This window comes from Lolium perenne, chromosome 5 (assembly GCF_019359855.2).
Source record: "Lolium perenne isolate Kyuss_39 chromosome 5, Kyuss_2.0, whole genome shotgun sequence".
In the NCBI taxonomy this organism is placed as follows: domain Eukaryota; kingdom Viridiplantae; phylum Streptophyta; class Magnoliopsida; order Poales; family Poaceae; genus Lolium; species Lolium perenne.
Genome location: NC_067248.2, coordinates 14214127 through 14239625, shown reverse-complemented (window position 1 = coordinate 14239625; position 25499 = coordinate 14214127). Strand labels below are relative to the sequence as shown.

Genomic DNA, 25499 nt, shown 5'->3' with positions numbered 1-25499 from the left:
GGTGGGGGTGGCGGGTCAGCTGCACTAGCTGTACCTTTGCCCGTTTCCGGAACCACCCTGATCGGGAAGATTTCCCCATGCACAGAGAGGTTGACGGTGGTTCTGAGCTTAGCTGGGACAGGGGTGTGGAACTTCATGAGAACCGGCTCGTCTTTGGAAAGGGACAGCTCATCGACAATGAGGGGTTTTCCGAGCATCACCATAGCTGCCATCAGATTTGCTGAGGAGAGAAGCGGCGGAGGCACATCGTGAAGCCTCACCCAGACTTCCTGCAGCCTGCCGGTCGCCTTGGGGGCAGGCCTCACTTCAGACACTACCACAGTTATCTTGCTCACCGGAAGGGTGAGATTAGTGGCATTTTTGCAGAGCCTGAGGCTATCAGCGTTGGGGAAAAGCACCGCAAATTCTGAATCTGCAACTTTGCGCACCTGAAAGTCCCAGGATTCATCAATCAGCTTCTTGAGCCCTTCATTTATCGCCTCCTCAGTAGCATCAGCTAGCACATAGGCCATATTGTCATGCTTTGGGTTGGACTCGAGTGGAGGGCAATCAAACGCATAGAACGCACCCCCATCAATCGCAAAACCATACCATTTTAGCTCAGTAGGCCTGTTGGCTTTCGGGCACATACCAGTTGTGTGGCCATCCACATCACAGGGCACGCAGTGAGGGGGGCGGGTACAGTTGGACTGGAAATGGCCGGGGGTGGAGCAGTTGAAGCATGTAATCTTGGTCTTGGACGCCAGGGGTTCCGCATCAATGGATTCCACCTGAGAAGAACCTCCAGTGGAGAGGGGAGGAGCAGGTGCGGCCGGTGTTGGATTCCTAGGCTTGAAGTGTCTGGCTTGTTTCTGTTTGCACGGCGGAACGAACTCGCCCTCTTCCTGGAAACGGCGGTTATCTTGGCTGTACGCAGGGCGCCCTGCCCCGTCGTACCTGAAAGATTGCCCCGCGGGCCAGCGATCTGGCGAGCGCTCTCGCTCCCAATCCCTCTGGCGGAGATCTTGCTCGCGTTCAGCGCGGTGGCGCAGCTCGAGTTCACGACGGCGCTCTGCCGGCGGAACCGGATCTTCATAGGGACGCTTGTTGGGCTGGCGATCGGCACGATTGCGATCCATGGATTCTCTGCTAGTGCTAGCTTAATTGTGGACAAGAAAATGCAATAAATTGTGATCATCCATCCAAGTACAGTAGGTTAAAACCGTACGTGTGCTCTAGTAACTGGCTACCAGCAGAATAAAATCTTGCAATAGTAAGCACTGCTGGCCGGTCGTGGTAAATTTGGTGGAATTAACTGTAGCAAACTACGTACCATGGCTGTTGCTCTGTTCGCGACGGTGGTGCTGCTGCTGCTGCCTGCTCCAGTGGCGGTGCCAACATCGGCGGACGAGACCGACGAGCAGCTGCTTGAACGGTTCAAGGCGGCGGTGCGGAACAAGAGGGAGCTCGGGGGCTGGATCCGCGGCGACAGCGTGTGCCAGTTCCCCGGCGCGGGGTGCGTCGGGAGCAGGCTCTCGTCCCTGTCCCTAGCTGGTGTCCCGCTCGACGTCGACTTCCGCGCCGTCGCCGGCACGCTGCTGCGGCTGGGCAGCGTCCGGACGGTCAGCCTGCGAGGCGCCAACGTGACCGGCTCGCTCGAGGATGCCTCCGGCGAACGGTTGAGGTGCGGCCACATGCTGGCCAAGCTCGACCTGTCCGGGAACGGCGCGCTGCTGCGCGGACACGTCGCCGATGCCGCCGTGCTCGCCGGCGCGTGCGGCGGTCTGAGGGAGCTGAACCTTTCTCGCAACGCTCTTGTTGGTGGACGCCGGAAGGGAGACGGAGGAGTCGCAGGCTTCGCCGGTTTGGATGTCCTTGACCTCTCCTACAACAGGATTGCCGGCGACCTTAGCTGGATTGCGAGCGCCGTGGGTGTCTGGCACCTGGGCCTCGCAGGGAACATGATCTCCGGCTTGATCCCGCCGCTCTCCAACTGTTCCAGAATGGAGTCGCTCGATCTGTCCCGCAACGACATCTCCGGCGAGGTTGTGCCCGGTGTCATCTCCGGCTGCAGCGCTCTGGTTACGCTCGACCTGTCCAACAACCTCAACCTGACGGGCGCTTTCCCGCCGGACATCTTGGGGTTTGCATCGCTCTCCTACCTCAACCTGTCGTTCAACAGCTTCTCCGACGGGCTCCCAGCCGGCGACTCTCTCGCTGCTGGAATCCCACGTGTCGCAACGCTCTCTCTATCATACAACTACTTCAACGGCTCCCTCCCGGACACCATGGGCTCGCTTGCCGAACTCACGACGCTGGAGCTCAACTCAAACGCGCTCACTGGCGTTATACTGCCGTCGTTCTGCCCGAGCACTGGCACCTCCAAGCTCGAGGTGCTCCACCTGCAGAACAACTACCTCACAGGAGGCATCCCGCCGTCCATCTCCAACTGTGCAAGCCTCCAGTCTCTCGACCTCGCCCTCAACTACATCAACGGCTCCATCCACTAGTGGAAAACAGGGCTTTCGTGCAAGCCTTTTGTCGCGAGCGCGTCTGGAGCCGCGACAAATGGCCTGGCCACGTCGCCCCAAAATATTTTGGAGCGCTCCGGGCCTTTTGTCGCGGCCTTTTGTCGCGGGTCGTACCCACGGCCCGCGACAAAAGGGGTCTGAGGCTGGCCGTGGCCTGCTGGCACCACTTTTATCGCGGGTCGTGGTACGGCCCGCGACAAAATGTCCAGGCCTACATATACACACAGCCAGCCCCCCACCTCCCTACATTTTTTTTCTTGGTGGTGAAAGGTGGAGGTTTATGCTAGCTCTTTTTTTTTCATGTGCACAAGAGGTGTTTGATGAAATGTTTGTGAGGATGCCACTTGATTTTATTTGATAAGATTTCTCCTCTTTTTGATCCTAAAAGGTTAGCAACTATTTTCTCGTATACATAGTCCGTACAATACTAATTTTAGCAAGGTGATTGCATCTGATACATAATTGTACTTATGATTCAGATGAGTCATCCATGGATGTACGGTAACCGATGTGATCCCGCTTTCAGAGAGGGCGTGAAATATTTCCTGCTTGTGGCCGAGGCCAACAAGTCGAAGCAAGGTTTTATGTGCTGTCCATGTCTGAAATGTAAGAATGAGAAGGATTACTCTTGCTCAAGAGACATTAAGAGCCACCTGCTTCGGTTCGGATTCATGTCCAGCTATAATGTTTGGACCAAGCACGGAGAAGAAGGGGTTATGATGGAAGACGGCGATGAAGAAGAAGATAACGATGACCAGTACCGATCTATGTTCTCTGAATACGATGATATCGCAATGGAAGACAATGAAGAAGAAGGAGATGAAGAACGGGCACCAGATGATCCTGTTGATGATGATCTTCGTCGGGCAATTTCTGATGCAAGAAGAGACTGTGGCACAGATAAGGAGAGGTTGCAGTTCGACAAGATGTTAGAGGACCACCACAAATTGTTGTACCCAGGTTGTGAAGATGGGCAGAGAAAGCTGGGTGGCGTATTGGAATTGCTGAAATGGAAGGCAGAGGCCGGTGTGACTGACTCACGATTTGAAAAATTGATGATAATATTAAAGAAGCTGCTTCCAAGAAATAACGAATTGCCCGCCAGTACGTATGAAGCAAAGAAGCTTCTCTACCCTCTAGGATTAGATGTGCAGAAGATACATGCATGCATTAATGACTGTATCCTCTACCGCGGTGAGAAGTACGAGAATTTGAATAAATGCCCGATATGCGGTGCATTGCGGTATAAGATCAGAAGAGATGACCCTGGTGATGTTGAGGGCGAGCCACCCAGGAAGAGGGTTCCTGCGAAGGTGATGTGGTATGCTCCCATAATACCACGGTTGAAACGTTTGTTCAGAAACAAAGAGCATGTCAAGTTGTTGCGATGGCACATGGAAGAACGTAAGAAAGACGCGATGTTGAGGCACCCCGCTGATGGTCGGCAGTGGAGAAACATCGGGAGAGAGTTCCCGGATTTTGCAGGTGAGGCAAGGAACTTATGGTTTGGTCTAAGTACAGATGACATGAATCCTTTTGGGGAGCAGAGCTGCAGTCACAGCACCTGGCCCGTGACTCTATGTATCTACAACCTTCCTCCTTGGTTGTGCATGAAGCGTAAGTTCATTATGATGCCAGTGCTTATCCAAGGCCCAAAGCAACCCGGCAACGACATTGATGTGTACCTAAGACCATTAGTTGATGAACTTTTGGAGTTGTGGGATGAACCAGGTGTACGTGTGTGGGATGAGCACACCGAGCAAGAATTTGACCTACGAGCGTTGCTATTCGTAACCATCAATGATTGGCCTGCTCTTAGTAACATTTCAGCACAGACGAACAAGGGATACAATACATGCACACATTGTTTAGATGAGACTGAAAGTAAATATTTGGGAAAAAGTAGGAAAAATGTGTACCCGTACAATCGCCGTTTTCTTCCGCGCAGGCATGCCTTAAGGAAAAAAGTGATGGGATTCGTAGCATAGAAAACAAAAATTTTCCTACCGCAAGAACGAAACACAAGCCAAGATCTAATCTAGAAGATGGTAGCAACGAGGGGATCACGAGACTAACCCTTGAAGATTTCCAAAGCTTAACGAGATTAGATCTCGTGGTGGATGTAGTCGATCACTTGCCGCTTGCAAAAGCGCGTAGAAGATCTTGACGGTGCCACAATCGGGCAGCACCTCCGTACTCGGTCACACGTACGGTGTTGATGAAGACGACGTCCTCCTCCCCGTTCCAGCGGGCAGCGGAAGTAGTAGATCCTCCTCGGAATCCCGGCAGCACGACGGCGTGGTGGCGGTGGTGGTGGAGAACTCCGGCAGGGCTTCGCCTAAGCGTATGCGGGAGTTGTATGTGGAGGAGAAGAGGCTAGGGTTTAGGGAGAGGGGTGGCTAGGGCGCCGGCCATGGGCAGCCCTAGGTGGTGCGGCCAAGAGTGGCTGCCCCCCTCCCTCTCCTCCTCATTATATAGGTGGAAATCCCCAAGAGTTGTAGTCCAAGTCTTCGAATAAGACCCCAAGAACAAAACCTCCCATAGGTGGGAAACCTACTCAAGGGGGGAGTCCTACCCAAGGTGGGACTCCCACCTTTCCTTTAGGTGGGGTGGCCGGCCACCTATGGTGGAGTCCACCTGGGACTCCACCCCTTAGGGTTTGGCTGGCCATGCAAGGTGGAGTCCCTCACTTTCCATGGTGATTTCTTCCGGACTTTTCTAGAACCTTCTAGAACCTGCCATAAATGCACCGGATCATTTCCAAACTTGGAATATGACTTCCTATATATGAATCTTATTCTCCGGACCATTTCGGACCTCCTCGTGATGTCCTGGATCCCATCCGAGACTCCGAACAAAACTTCGAATTCCATTCCATATTCCATATCTACTTAAACGACATCAAACTTTAAGTGTGTCACCCTACGGTTCGCGAACTATGCAGACATGGTTGAGACTTCTCTCCGACCAATAACCAATAGCGGGATCTGGAGATCCATAATGGCTCCCACATATTCAACGATGACTTAGTGATCGAATGAACCATTTACATACGATACCGATTCCCTTTGTCACGCGATATTTTACTTGTCCGAGGTTTGATCATCGGTATCTCTATACCTTGTTCAACCTCGTCTCCTGACAAGTACTCTTTACTCGTACCGTGGTATGTGGTCTCTTATGAACCATTCATATGCTTGCAAGCTAATTAGACGACATTCCACCGAGAGGGCCCAGAGTATATCTATCCGTCATCGGGATGGACAAATCCCACTGTTGATCCATATGCCTCAACTCATACTTTCCGAATACCTAATCCCACCTTTATAACCACCCATTTACGCAGTGGCGTTTGATGTAATCAAAGTACCCTTCCGGCATAAGTGATTTATATGATCTCATGGTCGAAAGGACTAGGTAACTATGTATCGAAAGCTTATAGCAAATGAACTTAATGACGTGATCTTATGCTACGCTTAATTGGGTGTGTCCATTACATCATTCATTAATGACATAACCTTGTTTATTAATAACATCCAATGTTCATGATCATGAAACGATGATCATCTATTAATCAACAAGCTAGTTATACAAGAGGCTTACTAGGGACTCCTTGTTGTTCACATAACACACATGTATCAATGTTTCGGTTAATACAATTATAGCATGGTATGTAAACATTTATCATAAACATAAAGATATATAATAACCATTTTATTATTGCCTCTTGGGCATATCTCCAACAAAAGGCAAGCATTTCAATGGCGAGGCAGAACACCGTCCGAAGCCTGTCGCCCGTAGTGGTGCTGATGTATTTGACATGGTCAAGGATTTAAATGTTATCTTTGGAAAGGGTCCAGGCAGTCGACCTGTTCCGAAAGACGCTGACGGACACGCGCCCATGTGGAAGAAGAAATCTATTTTTTGGGAGCTAGAATATTGGAAAGTCCTGGAAGTCCGCTCTGCAATCGACGTGATGCACCTGACCAAGAATCTTTGTGTGAATATTCTAGGTTTTCTGGGCGCGTATGAGAAGACAAAAGATACAACAGAAGCACGGGAGGACCAGGAACGTCATAAAGGACGAGACGGCAATCATCCAGGGCAGTTTGAAGGGCCTGCCAGCTACGCTCTTAGCAAACAAGAGAAGGAAATCTTTTTTGAAGCCCTATTCAGTATCAAGGTTCCGTCTGGTTTCTCGTCGAATATAAAGGGAATAGTAAATATGAAGGAGAAAAAATTCCAGAACCTGAAGTTCCATGACTGCCACGTGCTTATGACACAATTGCTTCTGGTTGCATTGAGGGGACTTCTACCAGAAAATGTTCGACTAGTCATTGTGAAGATATGTGCATTCCTCAACGCAATTTCTCAGAAGGTAATGGATCCAGAAACTTTGTCAGGGTTACAGGTTGATGTGGTCGAATGTCTTGTCAGCTTCGAGTTGTTGTTCCCACCATCCTTCTTCAATATTATGACGCACCTCCTCGTTCACCTAGTTGAAGAGATTAGAATTCTCGGTCCTGTATTTCTTCACAATATGTTCCCCTTCGAGAGGTTCATGGGAGTCTTAAAGAAATATGTTCATAACCGCGCTAGGCCAGAAGGAAGTATCTCAAAGGGCTACGGAACAGAGGAGGTCATTGAGTTTTGTGTTGACTTTCTTCCTGACCTTAAGCCGATTGGTGTTCCTGAATCTCGGTATGAGGGGAGGCTGAGTGGAAAAGGCACACTAGGAAGGAAAGCAACGGTGTGCAGGGACAAGCTTTCTTTCAATCAAGCACACTACACAGTTCTATACAATTCCAGCTTGGTGGCTCCGTACATCGAGAAACACAAGAATGTTGTACGAGAAATAAACCCGGGCCAGCCCGAGTCCTTGATTACACGTGAACACATGAATACCTTTGGCAGTTGGTTGCAAAGACATCTCATGAGTGACACCACTGTTGGAGAGCAGCTGTACTTGTTGGCCAGGTTACCATCTTCAAACATATGTACATTCCAAGGGTACGAGATAAATGGGAATACATTTTACACGATCGCCCAAGATAAAAAGAGCACCAACCAAAACAGTGGTGTCCGCTTCGATGCAAAAGATGAGAATGGGCAGACCACCACATATTATGGGTACATAGAGGAGATATGGGAACTTGACTATGGACCCACTTTTAAGGTCCCTTTGTTTCGGTGCAAATGGGTGAAGCTCAGCGGTGTACAGGTAGACGATAAGTACGGTATGACAACAGTGGATCTCAACAATCTTGCGTACATGGACGAGCCATTCGTCCTAGCCAACGAGGTGGCTCAAGTTTTCTACGTGAAGGACATGTCTAGCAAATCGAGAAAAAGAAATCAACAAAAGAATACATCAACCGAGGAGCCAAAGCGCCACATAGTTCTTTCGGGGAAAAGAAACATCGTGGGAGTGGATGACAAGACAGACATGTCAGAAGATTATAATAAGTTTAAAGAAATTCCGCCCTTCACGGTGAAAATTGACCCAAGCATCTTGCTAAATGATGAAGATTCTCCATGGCTACGGCGTAGAAGAAAACCACAGCAATAGATGGCGATGTTGGCGATATTTAAACCTGTAATGTAATAATGTATTCTTAATATATAGTTTCCAAGACTGTTGGAGGAGATGGAGTCATTCACGGGCTTGCAGGAAAAATTTCCGAGGCGGAACTTCCGAAGATGCCATAGGGCGTGTGCACCAAGGGCATCTTCGAGAAGTTCCGCCACGGTAGATTTCCCAACCCTTTCCTCCATCCATGGGGATGAAACTCTCCCTACCTATGTTGGCTTGTTGAGCTGCTTTCCATGGCGTATCGATGCTCCTTTTATAGGCACGGCGCCGCTTCTACTTTGTCTTGTTCCTCCGACAGGGCGTCGTGCGCTACCCACGCGTCCTTATCCCACCGAAAGTTTTGTTAGATGACACAAAACCACCTTTAGTCCCGGTTGTACCCACCAGCCGGGACTAATGGTTGCCCGCACGTCAGCCACCCCCCAGATAAGGCCCTCCCAGATAAGCCTCCCCCAGATAAGGCCCCCCATCTTTTGTCCCGGTATGAGCCCCCACCCGGGATGAATGTTTCCCACGCCACTGCGTTCCCTCCTATTTTCTTCCCGCGCTTTCCACCGCTTCCCGCCTCCGTCTTCCCGCCATTTTTTCACTATATATATGTAGGCTTGGCCTCCATTTACATATCACATCTAGACTCATATCTGCAAACCTCATCACTCTCTCCCATGGCTTCCATCGTATCTCTAACCTCCCGGGAGGCGGAGGCGCTTTGCGCCTCGAACTACCCCTGCCCGCCGGGCTACCGCGTCCCGACCAGCTGGTTGCTGAGCGTCGGAGGTGTACCGGTCCCTCCTGTCCCTCTAGGTGTGGCGCGCGAGATGGCCATCACGAACCACTACTACTTCGAGCTCATGCCAGAGCAGCGGAGGAATCCCCAGTGGCATCCCGACTACAGCCCGACTTGGGACAGCTTCTTCATCAATCGGCGTGAGAGTGTGCTTGCCAGGCACGAGGAGGACGGCCCGCCTGCTTCGAACTTCAACGAGGCCGGCCGTCGGCTGTGGTGGCGCGGCCGGACTCTCCAGAGCATCATGGCCTACCGTGGCCCCCGCCTGCGCTACCCTCAGTCCCAGCCCACGTGTGCTCACCCGCCGAGGTTCGAATACCATGAACCCGATGCCAGCGAAGACGACATCGGCGACTACGACGACTACAGTGGCGACGTTTATAGGGCTAGGCACGAGTATGACTGAATGACTCCAACATTCGAATCTGGCCATGTATCTTAATTTTCAGTTGAGCTATGTACTTTAATTCCAGTTCAATCGTAATAAAATTTTATTCCCGCCCTTTTCCTCCCGCGCGGCGTCGTGGCGGGAAACTTTCTCATCATCAGGATGAAGCCACCGACAACGACTTTATTGAAAACAACCGACAACGACTTTATTGAGCTAAAACAACCGACAACGACTTTGTAAACTAAATTTAAACTAAAACAACCGACAACGACTGTCAACACCCGGATTTTTAAGTCCAGATGCCTATTATGCCATACATCGCAATCCCAGGAAGATTGTTTTTGCGAGACATAACAGTTGAATATCATAGAGTCATCATTCATTACAAACCATAGTCGTCTTATTACAATAGATCACATGATCCATACTTACAATAATAGTTGATCTAAGGATCAACACACACACAACACATAGCGGAAGCGAAGTTGTAGTAGTCCATCTAATCCACAGGCAACGCTTGACGTTAGAAGACGATCCTAGTTGTCATAGACGTCCTGCTGTCCGTCATCCTGATACTGTTGCTCCTCTTCATAGTCTGGCCATTTGAATAGCCAAGGACACAGCCATGAGTACTTTAAAGTACTCACAAACTAATACTAATGTAAGCACTATCAACTATATCAATGGAATTCTAAGCTCTAGGTTCATTTGCATAAAGCCAGTTTTATTTCATAAGCATTTAGTAACCAAAGACTCTTCATTTGCCTAACTTAACTCAAGTGGGAACATTAGTGTCATTCCCACAACTCTGTTGTGATTCAAAATCAAAATCACCTATCAAGTTCAATTCACAAGTCACCTTTTGGAAAAGTTCTGATGACGGAACAGTATGGCCTTTCCAACTGTCCATGACCACGGACGCAGCTATTCGAATAGGTTTACACTCTGCAGAGGTTGCACACTTGTGCCACAACATTTGATTACATCCGTCAGGGATAACCCTGAATAATCATAACTCAGTATGCGGATCATCAACCATTAACCTTTCACTTACACATCCTAGTATAGGCACCTCCCCCATGAGTTTGGCCTCCCAGTGATAACCAACTGCTATCCTGGGAACTGCACAGGGCTTGGGTAGGACATTCAACTCTTTTCACGTCATTTCACTTTCAACGGAGGCAGCCTTGGCATAACCTCTATGACGCTTGTTCAGAGGGAACCCATACTAAGACACATAAATTTCCAGCCAAAGCCTTACCCATAATCAGGTATTGTGGGGGTACTCAAGAATTGGAATGGTATCGCATCCGAACCCAATCATCAGTTTTTATCAAAATCACCATTTCATTCAAGTCACCTTCACCTTCAAAATCTTTCAATAGAATGACGCATCATTCCAAGGTTTTCAAAGTCAAGAATTTCACAAGTTCCCATCTAGAGTAGTCACTTTTAGTTTTTAGCACTAGCAACTAGTCATGAGGGGTGCTAATTAGCTTGTATGGCTCTAGCCTAAACTTGATGCTCTTGTACTACTCTATATCTAGACCAAGTCAATCATAAATCAAAAGTAAACTTTGATAAACCAAAGTCAAAAGCTTGTAAGGTAAAAACTTGGATTGGGATCATTAAGCATAAAGTATTATGTAAGAGTGCCTTGCTCTGGGAGAGCTTTGCACTAAGGTAGCTTGCAAGAGTATAGCTTGCCTTGAGTGGTACAGTGGTCAAAGCTTTCTTCTTCTTCCTGGTAGTAGACCTCCTCCTCCTGGTATTCCTCGGTACTAGCGTCTACAAACGGATACGAAGTATACAATCACCAAACAAATCTTAAGGGCTAGACTAAACACACAAATGGGTCACACAAACCATCATAGCATCACACCCTTAATCACAAGGGGTTGGCTTTGTGTTTAAGAAAACTTGTAAGAGAAATAATTTCCTCTCATTGAATCTTATTAAGATTTAATTTCCTTAAATAATAAGTGTGAGCTTATGTTGACCAAGGTCAACACTTCACCCTTATTATTTGAGAAAAAGGATTTAAATGAGGTACTAAACCTCATGCAATTTAAACACTACTATTGCAACAATTTAATATCTCTAAGTAATCCACTATGAGGTGCTATAGACCAAAGTCAACACTTCATATGTAATTGCTTAGGACCATGATTTAAATGAGAGGGAACCTCTCATAATATTTAAGAAATAATTTTGGATAATTTTAAATGGGCTAGAAATAGCCACATAGCCATTATTTTGCTCTAGCCCTTGATCATAGTAAACACCTATGCTATGTTTTTACATAAACAATTAGAGTATATGAAATGTGATTTATGATAGTTGGAATCAACTAAAAAGCATTTATGGTTGATTTTTAATAATTGTTTGAAATTTGAAACGTTACTGCATTGCTATTTTTAGTGCAAGTGATCTACAATGAATCTAGGGTTGAGACCAGTGGGGTTGGGTAGATCATTTCATAAGCTTTCCAACAAAATTGGATTCACTCAAATTGGATTTGTGGATTTGAAGTTATTCAAATTCTAGCAAAGCACCAGTATTCAAATTTTGGGTTAATTTGAAATAAACGAGTTCAAACTAAATGGGCGCGCTGGAAAACTTAACGGGCCGGCCCAGCTATGCTCACGATGCACGCGGGCCGCCTGACAGTGGCCCCCGCTTGTCAGTGGCTCTAAAACACCGAAGCGGTATGCGCGCGTGTGAGATGTTGGATTAGAAGTGAGATCGACGGACGAGGAGCGTCGTCGTCTCCGGCGAGAGGGGTTACTGGCCGCGGCGAGGGTAGGGTTCGGTGGCTCACCGGCGCTCCGGCGGTCGTCGGCGAGGAAGCAGGGTGAGGTTGTCGAGGGTGGCGGAGCGTCTGGTACAAGTGGCGTCGCTTGAGGTGGCCTCAATCAACGGCGCCCTTGCTGCGGTACTGCGGTGCTCCAGCGAGCAATTGGAGCTGCTCCGGCGCTAATGTGGAGAGGGAGGTGGTCGAGGAGAGTCAGAAGGGAGAGGGGAGCAAGCTGGTGTGAAGAAAAAGGCAGGGGAGGGTCTCCTTTTATAGCGGGCGGTCGAGGCCGAGGCGCACGGGCAAGGTGATGGCGGCGACGGTGCTGCAGCGGGCTAGTGACGCGAGCGGAGATGCAGGACGGTTCAGCGTGGCTTGGTGGTCCTCTTGCGCGTCATGGCGCGGTAGGAGAAGGACAGGGTAGCTTGGGCGATGTCGTCGTCTGCCGCACGGCCGGCGGAAGTCGTCGACGATGGCGTCGTCTACAGGGCGAGCGCGGTTCAATGAGGATGTCTAGGAGGTGCCTGGTGGTGTGGTGAGTGAGCACGCGAGAGGGGAGGGCGAGGGGAGGACGGAGTCGACGGGGGCAGGTGGTGCTCTGTCGCGTCCAGGGCGTCACCGTGCGCGTCCTGGCATGTTCTGGGCGTCCTGGGCGCGTCGTGTTCTGGGCGTCGTCGTGCTCTTCTTCGGCCAGGGAGGGTACATGCTTGCTCAGCAACGTGTGGATAAGCCCAAGGACATGCTGATGCATGGCAGGGGTGAGAGGAGAAGAGGAGGGCATGGTGGGGTGACATGGGGGCTCGGCATGGTGGTGTCCTTGATGAAATCTTGCATGATCAAAGTCTCCAAGGCCTGACATTGTCTACTGGGTGCCAGAGGGTGTTGTTGATGACATAGGATTGATAGTTGAGGCAAGAACATGCTGGATAAAAGAATGTTGGGAGTTGGTAGATTTGTGCATGCCAAGTGTTTGATGATATGGCCGCAAGAGATTTATTTTTGAATTTTGCAAAGATTTTTGGTGGAGTTGATTCTAATATTATTTGGCACACAATGGTGGTGGTGGTGTGAAAATGGAAGTGGTTTGTGAAAATTCAAAATAGGCATGATCTTAAATCTGATTCAATGTCACCACTTTGCATCCTTATATTAAAGAATTGATAAAGAATTAGTCAAGGTGGTCAACACCAAAGTTGTTCACCTTGATGAGGTCTTGGATGAGGTGCAAAGAGTTGAGAGAGTTTGGTTTAAGAATCTCTTAATCCAGGGGCTCAAAGTGGGTAAGATGCTAAGATTGTCATATGTGACCATTATCACATGTCACTTGATTTTGATTTTTCTTTTGATTTTATTTGGGTTTTCTTGACTCAAAAGTGATTCTTATTAGTTTAGTAACCTTCCAAACCATTGACACCATTCAAAATGGCCTAGGTCAAAGATTTGCAAAAATGGCCATAGCCTCATATTGAATTTCATGTTTTTATTTTCTTTTCTTTTTCTTTGACCAAGGGTCAATAATTTGGGTTCAAAGAGTGTTAGGTTAAGTTTACTAATGGTTTCCATCCGTCTCCACAAGGTAGGAGTGGCTTAGGCCAAGATTTGAAAAAATTGCTATTTGCTCTCATATGTCTTTTTCTTTTATTTCCCTTTTCTTTTGTTTGGTTTCTTTTTGATCCAAAAAGTATTCATTTGGGTTCATTTAGGGTTAGGTTGGGTTTAGTAATGGTTTCAACCATTTAGGTAAGGTAAATAGGGCATAGGCCATTATTGGTGGAAATTGCCATAAACCCACATATGTCTCACCTTTTATTTTATTTTATCTTTATTTATTCCTCTTGGGGTTTTGAAAAGGGTAGGGTTTTAGGGTTTTGATCTTGTTTAAATACTTCAATCAAACATGTAGGTTAAAAAACCCCACACACATGTATGGACACTAGGCACATAAGAGAAAGTAATCCAAAAATTTTGTTGGCTCCAATTTTTGAAATATGTGAAATCCATTTTCTTCTTTGTTTTAAAACTTGGGATGTTACAAACCCTTCCCCCTTAAACAAAATCTCGTCCCGAGATTTAAGAAAACTTAGGACCCTAAGAGAGATTGGGCAATTGGGTTAACAAGAAAACATACTCTGCATGGCTTGGGGTGCTTCCTGGGATTTTGTGGCACTCATGTGGTAGAAACGACCGTTGTGATGGTTCGGGGTCCTTCCAGTCGAGACACGACGCTGTTGCTGGGCAGGTGCAGGGGTATTGGGGGCAGTCTTGGCTAACTTCTTGGGGCACTCATTGGAGTAGTGACCCACAATTCCACATTCATAACAAGTCACAGTTGACTTGTCCTTTGGGGTGATGGGGACAGCATTGCTTCCAGTCCTTGGGGCAGTGTTGGGGTTGTTGTTGTTACCATTCTGGTTGTTGTTGCTGTTGTTGTGGTGGTTGTTGTTGCTGTTGTTGTTGTTGCCTCCGGGCTTCGGGGGTCCTCCATTGTTGTTGGTGTAGTTTGGGCGGTACGTCTGAGCAGCTGACTTGTTGTGTCTTGGGGCAAATCCTCCAGATGAATTATTGCGGTACTTCTGTGCATTGCTGGGTCCATTCTGGTTCATCATTCTGCGCTTGCGGTTCTCGTTGGCTTGGTGCAGTTTCCCTTCCATTTGGATGGCAGAGTCCACAAGGGCTTCGAGGTCAGCAAACGGGATGTTCACAAGCACAGTCTGCATCTCATCATGCAGTCCATTCAGAAATCTCTCCTTCCTCTTCTCGTTGGTGTCGGTCTCATCGGGGGCGTACCTAGACAGCGTGAGGAATCTGTCACGGTATTCCACCACCGACATCCTTCCTTGCTTGAGTTCGCGGAACTCGTCTCTCATCTTCTTGATCAGTCCCTGGGGTACATGGTACTTGCTGAACTTGAGTTTGAAGTCCTCCCAAGTCATCATCTGTCCCGCATTCATTGCACGGGCACTTGTCCACCAGGCTCTGGCAGGTCCTGACAGATAGTGGGTGGCAAACAGTACTTTTTCTGCGGCTTCTACTCCCGCAACTTCTAAGTTGTTCTCCATTGTCTGAAGCCAATCGTCGGCATCTAACGGCTCTTCAGTCTTGCTAAACATGGGGGGATTAGTGTTCTGAAAATTTTTCAACTTCGATCCAGGATGATCATTATGTCCATGTCCTTGGTTGTTCTGGGCTATCTGTTGCAGTACGATAAGGTTGGCTTGTCGCTCAGCTCTTTCGACTTCTCGGTCTGCCATCATCATCTGTAGCATCTGTAGCATTGCATCTTGGTTGGTGCTGCGGTTTGGAGGGGCCATCTGAATATTGAGGTAGATCATAAGATAAGAGGGAATTTTCTATGGCTTGTTTTGGGTAAAGTTCAAAAAGTTTCAAAAACTTGAGTAGTGCTGAGGGGGTAAAACCAACAACACTTTTTCATTCATACCAATCATCACACAGTACAAAGCTAACACACCGTTGGTTTTAAGAACCATTCATTCGTTCTACGATACAGGGGGACAGATACAAACTCACACCTACGAGAGTGCTCTAGTGATACTATTCTTCATCCGGAATGGTAGGTTCTTCGTCTTCATGGGCTTGGCGAAAGGCGCGGGCGTTGTCCAACTCCTTGCGGGTCTTGTACATCATGAAGTCTAGGTATGCAACATAGTGGTTCATCTCCGGGTGCAGTGACATGGTTATTGGCCTTCCCATGGGGTCATGTCTTGGGTAGTAGAAGAAGCGAGTGTTCTTGATCTTGTTCACATTCTGTCCACACAGACGGGCAAGTGCTTCCTGCATGGCTTTGGCTATCCCTTCCTTCCAAGTGTTTCCCCTTACAGAAAACCATATGGTTTCCCAAATTGGGGCTCCCAGCTTTCCTCTCAGATCTGCAGTAACTACCCACTGAGGTTGTCTTCCTGACTGATTATTAAGTGGCACTCCAAAGAACTCGGGATACGGGCGTCCTAAATATTCAAGTAGTTGCTCCAAATCCTTCTCGAACATTAGGTCTCCTCCGTGACCAAGCTGGTAGGACTCATAATGGTACTCCATCTGTGAAGAATTAGGATGAGTAAGTTAGAGAAGTGAGCAAGTGTGTCAAAATTTTATGTAGAATTATAAGGAAAAGGTAGAGCATGGATTTCTCATTTTGAGAAGATCCCAAGGATAAGAGTGAGAATAAGTTTTCACAAATATTCACTTCATTTGTTTTGAAACTAAGTTTTTCAGACGTCCATTCTAACTAGGGTCTCCTAAGGTCAAACAATGGCTCTGATACCAACTTGTCAACACCCGGATTTTTAAGTCCAGATGCCTATTATGCCATACATCGCAATCCCAGGAAGATTGTTTTTGCGAGACATAACAGTTGAATATCATAGAGTCATCATTCATTACAAACCATAGTCGTCTTATTACAATAGATCACATGATCCATACTTACAATAATAGTTGATCTAAGGGTCAACACACACACAACACATAGCGGAAGCGAAGTTGTAGTAGTCCATCTAATCCACAGGCAACGCTTGACGTTAGAAGACGATCCTAGTTGTCATAGACGTCCTGCTGTCCGTCATCCTGATACTGTTGCTCCTCTTCATAGTCTGGCCATTTGAATAGCCAGGGACACAGCCATGAGTACTTTAAATTACTCGCAAACTAATACTAATGTAATGTAACATCCCAAATTTCAATAAAAAGAAAGTTAGAAGAATTCCAGAGAGCAAATTTTCAAACCAACAAAAACTTTTAAATTGCATATAGTGCCATGCATAGGACTTGTGCATTTGAGTGATATGCCATGATGATTGTTATTATGTGTAGGTGCTAAACCCTAAAACCCCAAAGGGATCATATGAAGATCACAAACCAAATAAACCCAAAAAGAGAAAGAAATCAAATGAAAGAAAAACCCTAAAACCCTCACATATGGCTTATGCCATTTTTATAAATTTTGACTCTAGACCATTTTGGTCTTCACCATTAGTGGGATAATGTTACCAAACACTTATTACCACTTTTGGAATCAAAGAAACACAAATCAAGTGGATTTCAAACTCAAATTTGGATCACATATGATAATGGTCAAATCTTCCATTTATAGTCTGATCCCTACTTTGAGCCCTTGCAATTCAAAATTTTCAAACTAAACTTTGTCAACTCTTTGCACCTCATCCAAGAGCACATCAAGGTGAACACTTTTTGTAAAGACCACCCTACCAAAATCATCTTGGATAAAAATCTATGCTCATGCAAAGTTGGGACTTTTTAAGTTGAGCAACAATCCCACTTTGTCAATTTTTTTGCAATTCTTTAAATTTTAAAATTCCACCCCCACCCATAGTTGTCTCTGGTCATTTACAACTCAACAAAACCAACCACTTTCAAATTTTGAAACCATTTGAGCTCAACCAATTTTGGCAAGAATTTGAATTTTTTCAAATATGGATTAAATTCAAAACACTATTCTCAATAGTGTTGGCCAACCCTACTCTCACCCTTGGTGCCCTACCTGTCCCCTGGTTCCCTCTCTCTCTCACCACTGCATAGGAACCCTAGGAGGAACCCTAGGAAGGCAAGGACATGGCCATGCCGGCCCATGCCGGCCATGTTCTTCTTCCTCTCCTCTCCTTCCTCTCCACCCCTGGCCCTGGTGCCCTAACTCGCCACCGTGCTCCCCTACACCACCTAGCAACCGCCATTGTCGAGGTAGACGCCGTAGCTCGCCGGAGAACGCGCGCCCAAATCTTGCCAGGATGCCGCTCACGTCGCACACGCGCTCGCCACGGGCAGCGCAGAGCACCCGTCGCCCCGACGTCCTGCGCCTCCCCCGGACCCCCTAGCTGCACGACGAGCTTCGCCGCCGCGACACAAGCCCGCCAGACAAGGTCCCCTGCTCGCGCAAGCCCTGTCGCCGACGACCATCTCGCCGGATTTCCGTAACCCTGCCGCCAGAGCATCGCCGTCTCGCGCGCACGCCAGGCCATCCCCCACCTAGCTATCTAGCTCCCTAGCACCGCCTGGACGCCGCCTACCTAGCGCCCACCTCGCCGACCCTCTTCCCTCGCCGGAGCCGCCGCTCTGCTGGCGACCCTGCCGCACGCCTCACGGCCACCTCGCACACTATAAAAGGAGCCGTCCCCGCGCCTTCACCTCCACAGCAAACCCACTCCTCTCCTCTCTCTGAACCTCCTCCGCTCCTCTCCACCGCACATCGCCGCCGCTAGCCAGCCAATTTCTCGCCGGAGACCCGCAAACAACCTCAGATCAATCCACCGCTACAGGCCACCTCAAGCCTCGCCGTCGGTACCAATCGACTCCCCGTCGACGACAACCTCGCCTCACGTCAACGCCGCCCCTCGCCGGAGTCCAGGAGCGTCGCCGACCCCCTACCTCCGCCGCGGCAGCAACCTCTTCCCCTCGACGGAGACGACGCGCCTCGACCGTCGGATCTCCATCTAATCCAACCGCCCACGTTCATCTGTACCGCTTCGGTAAGACTGATTCGCTGACGTGCGGGCCCCTCTGTCAGGCGGCCCGTGGCGTGTGAAGCGTTACTGGGCTGGCCTGCGGGCGTTTAAATCTTTCGGCCCGTTTATTTCCTGCCAGCCCGTTAATTTCAAAATCGGTTAAATCAATTCAATTCAAATTTCAATACTGGCTCCCACTTTGAAATTTAATAGAATCTGTTGCGCTTGGCCAAATTTAGCAAATCTTATATTGTTGGAAAGCTAGTGAAAAGTTCTACAACATGCCACTGGTCTCACCTTGAGATCTGTTGTAGAAATAAAATGGCAAAAATAACAAGACAGGGACTTTTGCACCTTCAAATAAATCTTAAAAATCAACCAAAATAGATATTTAGTTAATTCCAACTCTCATAGCTCACTTATCTTTTACACTAATTGTTTCTGCAAAAATATGGTGTGGTCACTTTGCATGATCATGCCCTGGTTGAAATAAAGGACTAAATGGCTAGTTTAGTTAGGGGTTATTGTCCAAAAATATGATGTAAATTTTATGAAGTGTTTCACTTCATTTAAATCTTGTCCCAAATACTTTCATATGAAGTTGGACCACTGGTCAAATACTCTCACATGAAATACTTGGTGACATTAAATCATTTATAGAATAATTAAATAGTATGAGGTGGTCTACCTCATTTAAATCATTTTCTCAAATAATAATGATGAATGGTTGACTAAGGTCAACATAATTTCATGTGTGATCATTTGAGAATTTAAATCTTAAATAAGATTCAATGAGAGGAAATTATTTCCTCCCACACTAAAGGGAAACTACCATTTACATATGTAATGGGAGGAAATTATTTTTCCTAAGTAAAGAAAACCAATGCACCAAATTGTTTTAATTGTGTGACTAGAATAGTTTGTGTGAATGCATGTGATGCTTAGAAGAGCTCTTGAACCTTGTTGAGTGATTATACCTCGTATTCGAATTTAGACGCTAGCACCGGAGAATACCAGGAAGAGGAAGGATTCTACCAAGAGGAGGAGGAGGAGAACTTTGACCACTACCAAGGCAAGCTAATATTCTTGCAAGTGCCAGGCTTTTTTGAGCAAGGCACCCCTCCACTTTACCTTATGTTGATTATACCCATCCCAAGTTTTTACATTGCAAGTTTTTACTTGGTTTATTTAAAGTCTACTTTTATAGTTAACTTTGGTCTAAGTATAGAGTAGAACAAGAGTATCAAACTTAGCCTAAGAAGCTTATGAGTTAAGTAGCACTCATCAAGACTAGTTGCTAGTGCTAACAAAGAAGTGTGGCTACTCTAGATGGGAGCATGTGGCTGGTTTTTAAACTTGAAACCTTGGAATGATGAGTCATTCCATTGAATGATTTTTTTAAGGTGAATATGACCAAGAGAAGATAGTGATTTTTGATAAAACTGATTCTGGTTTGGATGCGATACCTTTCCAATTTTTGAGTACCCCCACAATACCTGATTATGGGTAGGGCTTAACTGGAAGTTTACACCTCTTAGTATGGGTTCCCTCTGACACACATCATAGGGGTTATGCCGAGGCTGCCTCCGTTGTTGAGAAGGGATGTGAATTGAGGTGAATTGTACGGCCAAGCCCTGTGCAGTTCCCAGGTGGACAGTTGGTCTTCACTGGGAGGCCAAGCTCATGGGGAGAGGTGCCTATACTAGGGTATGTAAGTGAAAGGTTATGGTTGATGATCCGCGTACTGAGTTACGATGATTCAGGGTTATCCCTGACGGATGTAATCAAATGTTGTGGCACAAGTGTGCAACCTCTGCAGAGTGTAAACCTATTCGAATAGCCGTGTCCATGGTTACGGACGGTTGGAAGGGCCATACAGTTTCCGGTGTCAGATTCTTGAAAATGTTGGTGAAGTGAATCGTGAATGGTGACTTGTTTTTGCATCACCACTGAATGGTGGGAATGACACTAATGTTCCCACTTGAGTTAGTTAGCACATGAATAAGTCTTTATCAAATACCTGTGAACTAAAATTGGCTTTATGCAAAAGGAACTAGAGCTTAGTATCCCGTTACTAGAAGTGATAGTACTTATATTAGTATTAGTTTGCGAGTACTTTAAAGTACTCACGGCTGTGTCCCTGGCTATTCAAATGGCCAGACTATGAAGATGGACAGAACTACCGAGAAGATGACCAGCAGGATGCCTACGACAACTAGGAGTCTTCCGACGTCAAGCGTTGGCCTGTGGACTAGAGAGTCCATTTCTATTTACGCTTCCGCTATGAACTTGGGGTGTTCATTGATCAATAGATCAACTATTTGTGTAATATGGATCATGTGATCTGAATTTGTAAGACAATATGGGTTGTAATGAATGATGACTATGATATTCAACTATTATGCCTCGCAACAACAATATTCCTGGGATTGCGATGAATGACATAATAGGCATCTGGGCTTAAAAACCCGGGTGTTGACAAGTTGGTATCAGAGCCATTGTTTGACCTTAGAGGACCCTAGTTAGCATGGACGCTCAAGAAAACTTAACTTGGAAATCAAATGAGAAGATATTTACGAAAATCTATTCACACTCTTGTCCTTGAGATCTTTTCACAAAATTGAGAAATCAGGTCTTTCTTATTAAAGCGACTTAAAATTTTGCCACACTCATTCACTCTCTAACTTACTTATCCACTTCGCTTTCAGATGGAGCCGAATGAACCTATCAACACCAAGTTTTACCAGCTTGGGAATGGAGGAGACCTGGTGTTCGAGAGGGATCTGAATGCCCTGTCAGACTTTTTGGAGCGCCCTCACCCCGAGTTCCACAGAATCGAGGTGAACGACCAGCCTGGAGGAGAGTTGCAGTGGATCATCACCACTGACTTGAGGGGCAAGATGGAGCCTCCCACCTCGGAGAGGATCCTCTTCTCCTTCCGCGAGAGCAACTGGCTCGACGGACTCGCACGTGCCCTTCAGGAGGCGCTTGCGCGCCTATGTGGACAGAACGTGGTGCGCATACTCGCTTCTCGCTTCGCGCATCTCGTGAGGCGTGATGCCATGGGAGTACCCATGGAGCTGCAGCCGCACCCTGAGTTGAGGCACCATGCAGAGTACCTCGACTTCATGCTGTACCAGACTCAGAAGGATCTAGACGCCTCTCGTGTGTACGCCAACCAGACCCATGCTCACATTGCTGAGCAAGGTGAGGCGATCAAGCTGCTCGCCCGCGACCGCAAGACACTCCGCCAGCAGCGTGCCAAGAAGGACGCTACTATTGCGCGCCTTCGCGCCAGGATAGCTTCGTTAGAGGCCACCGTCACGGCCCAGGAGGACCAGCTGAGAGAGATGGAAGAAGATGATGGAGGTATAGACCTTCAGGGAGGAGGAGCCTTCCTGAGTGACGACGACGACTTTGAGGAGGACGAGTTCACCGAGGATGAGGACTACGAGTTCTTAGAGGTAGGACCCTACGATTTCATCCCGATCGATGTGGATGATGAGGAGTAGTTGCACTTGATCACTTATGTAGGTGTGAGTTGTATCCCGCCCGTTGTATCGTAGCATGAGAAAATGGTTCTTAAAACCATGGGAAGTGTTAGTTTGTAAGCTGTAAGGTGTGATGCTGAATGAATGAATGAATGTTTGTGTGCGTCATCAAAAGAGTTTACATTTTTAAAGTTGTGAACTTACTCCAAATAAACCATAGAAAATTCCCTCTTATCTCATGATCTTCTCTATGTCAGATGGCCCCTCCCAATCGGAACAACAACGATGCCATGATGCAACTGCTGCAGACCCTGATGGCCGACCGGGAGACTGACAGAGCTGAACGCCAAGCCAACATCGCAGCGCTGCAAAACCTCGCCAACCAAGGCCCTGGAAACCATGAACACCCCGGGTCAAAACTCAAGAACTTCCAGAATACCAACCCTCCGGTATTTAGCAAGACCGAAGAACCTCTCGACGCCGACGACTGGCTCCAGACTATGGAGAACAACTTGGAAGTAGCCGGAGTAGAAGCCGCCGAGAAGGTCTTGTTTGCAACCCACTACCTTGCCGGACCAGCCCGAGCTTGGTGGACTAGCACCCGTGCCATGAACGCAGGTCAAGTCATGACTTGGGCAGACTTCAAGCTCAAGTTTAGCAAGTACCATGTGCCCCCTGGTCTTATCAAAAAGATGATGGACGAGTTCCGCGAACTCAAGCAAGGACGGATGACAGTGGTAGAATACCGCGACAGGTTCCTTACCCTGTCAAGGTACGCCCCCGACGAGACTGACACCACCGAGAAGAGGCAGGAGAGATTCCTGAACGGACTACATGACGAGATGCAGACTGTCCTCGTCAACATCCCCTTCGCCGACCTTGAAGCCTTAGTGGATTCCGCCATCCAGATGGAAGGCAAGTTGAACCAAGCCAACGAGAACCGCAAACGCCGCATGATGCACCAGAGTGGGCCCAGCAATGCCCAGAAGTATCGCCCCAGCTCAAGCGGAGGTTTCACCCCGAGAAACAACAACAAGCCCCAGGTACAAACTTCACGCCCGGGTTATCAGAACCGGAGTGGAGGAAACTCCAGGCCAGGAGGCCACCACAACAACAGCAACTACCACAATAACAACAACTTTAACCGCGCTCCGCCCCGAGCCCACAACACCAACAACAACAACTCCAACACTGCTCCAAGGACTGGGAGCAACGCCATCCCCGTCGCAACCAAGGACAAGGCCACCATTACTTGCGATGAGTGTGGTGTGGTGGGACACTACTCCAACGAGTGCCCCAAGAGGCTAGCCAAGAATGCCGCCAACACCGCTGCACCTGCTCAGCAGCAACGCCGCGTCTCCACCGGCAAGAAGTTCGCCCCCAACAACCCCAATAACCGCAATGGCCGTCTCTTCCACATAAACGCCGAAGAAGCTCAGGAAGCACCAGATGTTGTACTGGGTATGTTTTCTGTCAACTCCGTACCTGCCAGAGTGTTGTTTGATTCCGGAGCATCGCATTCTTTTGTCACTGAAGACTTTGCATCCACGAGTAAAATCCAACCTATCAGTTTGAAGCATGTTATGATAGTTCAAATTCCCGGATCAACCACCAAAGCCAGAAAATTTTGCAAAAATGTACCCATCAGAATTCATGAGGTAGATTTTTATGCCAATCTGATTGTTCTAGGAACCAAAGGTCTGGAAGTCGTCCTAGGAATGGACTGGATGTCAAAACACCATGGATTGTTAGACTGTGCCAAGAAAGCCATCACCATGACTAGCAGCACCGGTATCCTAGTAGAACATGTATCTGAAAGGCTGCCCAGAAAATTTACCTGCAACCAGAGTATAGCCCAGCCAACCTTGGATCAGATCAGGGTTGTCTGTCGATACCCTGATGTGTTTCCTGCTGATCTACCCGGTATGCCCCCAGATCGGGATATCGAGTTTATCATCGAGTTAATCCCTGGAACCGGACCTATAGCCCAGAGAGCCTATAGTATGAACCCGGCAGAGCTAGTGGAACTGAAGAAGCAACTAGATGATATGCTAGCCAAATGTTTGATCCAACCAAGTGCCTCACCCTGGAGATCCCCAGTTTTGTTTGTGGATAAGAAGGACGGTGCCACTCGTTTATGTACGGATTACCGTAAGCTTAACGATGTCACCATCAAGAACAAGTACCCCCTGCCAAAGATAGAAGACATATTTGACCAGTTGGCCGGTGCCAAAGTATTCTCTAAGATAGATCTTAGGACTGGTTATCATCAGCTGAAAATTCGTGCCACAGATATCCCAAAAACTGCCTTTACTACCCGATATGGATTGTATGAGTACAACGTCATGTCTTTTGGATTAACCAATGCCCCCGCTTATTTCATGAACCTCATGAATAAGATTTTCATGAACTTTTTGGACAAGTTTGTGGTTGTCTTCATTGACGACATTCTTATCTACTCCAAATCCGAAGAAGAACATGAACAACATTTGGAGACTGTCCTAGAAACCCTTAGACACCACCAGTTGTACGCCAAGTTCAGCAAATGTGAGTTTTGGTTGAAGGAAGTAGGATTCCTGGGACATATCTTGTCTGCAGGAGGAATTGCCGTAGATCCCGCCAAGATCAAAACTGTTACAGAATGGCAAGCCCCAACCACCCAAACCGAGGTCCGCGCTTTTTTTGGATTAGCCGGATATTACCGCAGATTTGTCGAAGGCTTTTCGAGCATCGCTCGACCAATGACTCAACTGTTGAAGAAGGACAAGAAGTTCGAATGGACCGAAAAATGCGAAGAGAGTTTCCAACAACTCAAGAGTAGATTGACCTCAGCCCCAATCCTGATCATGCCAGACATCACCAAGCCCTTTGACGTGTATTGCGACGCCTCCAAGATTGGTCTTGGATGTGTACTTATGCAAGAAGGAAAAGTGATATCATACCTGTCAAGGCAACTGAAGCAACATGAGCAGAATTACCCAACCCACGACTTAGAGCTTGCAGCCGTAGTCTTAGCCTTGAAAGTTTGGCGTCATTACCTCATGGGTAATCGATGCGAGATCTATTCTGATCACAAGAGCCTGAAGTACATTTTCACCCAGAAGGAGCTGAATATGAGGCAGAGGAGATGGATAGAATTAATCAAGGATTATGATATGGAAATTCACTACCACCCCGGCAAGGCCAATGTGGTAGCGGATGCCCTGAGTAGACTACCGTGTCAGTTGAACTCCATGATCGCCGAAGAGCAACCTAGCTTGTATCAAGAATTTGAGCATTTTAGACTAGAGCTAGTTAGTGAAGGATTCCTAGCTAGCATAGAGCTCCAGCCTACCTTGGTGAGCCAGATCAAAGAAGCCCAGAAAGGAAACGCTAGTATCGACGGAATCAAGAGCCAAATAGTTGCAGGGAAAGCACCAGGATTCACCGTAGATGAAGCCGGAATTCTTTGGTACAAAGG

General features: G+C 47.5%; 1 protein-coding gene across 1 annotated transcript in view; it reads left to right on the top strand.

Moving 5' to 3' along the window:
* Positions 1–1313: 1313 nt before the first annotated feature.
* LOC127303224 (brassinosteroid LRR receptor kinase BRI1-like) overlaps positions 1314–25499 on the top strand; it is a 43820-nt gene continuing 19634 nt past the window's right edge. Inside the window, exon 1 of the mRNA XM_051333981.2 lies at positions 1314–2479. Within this exon, the coding sequence (XP_051189941.2) occupies positions 1314–2479 (1166 nt within the window). The remainder of the gene's footprint in view (positions 2480–25499) is intronic.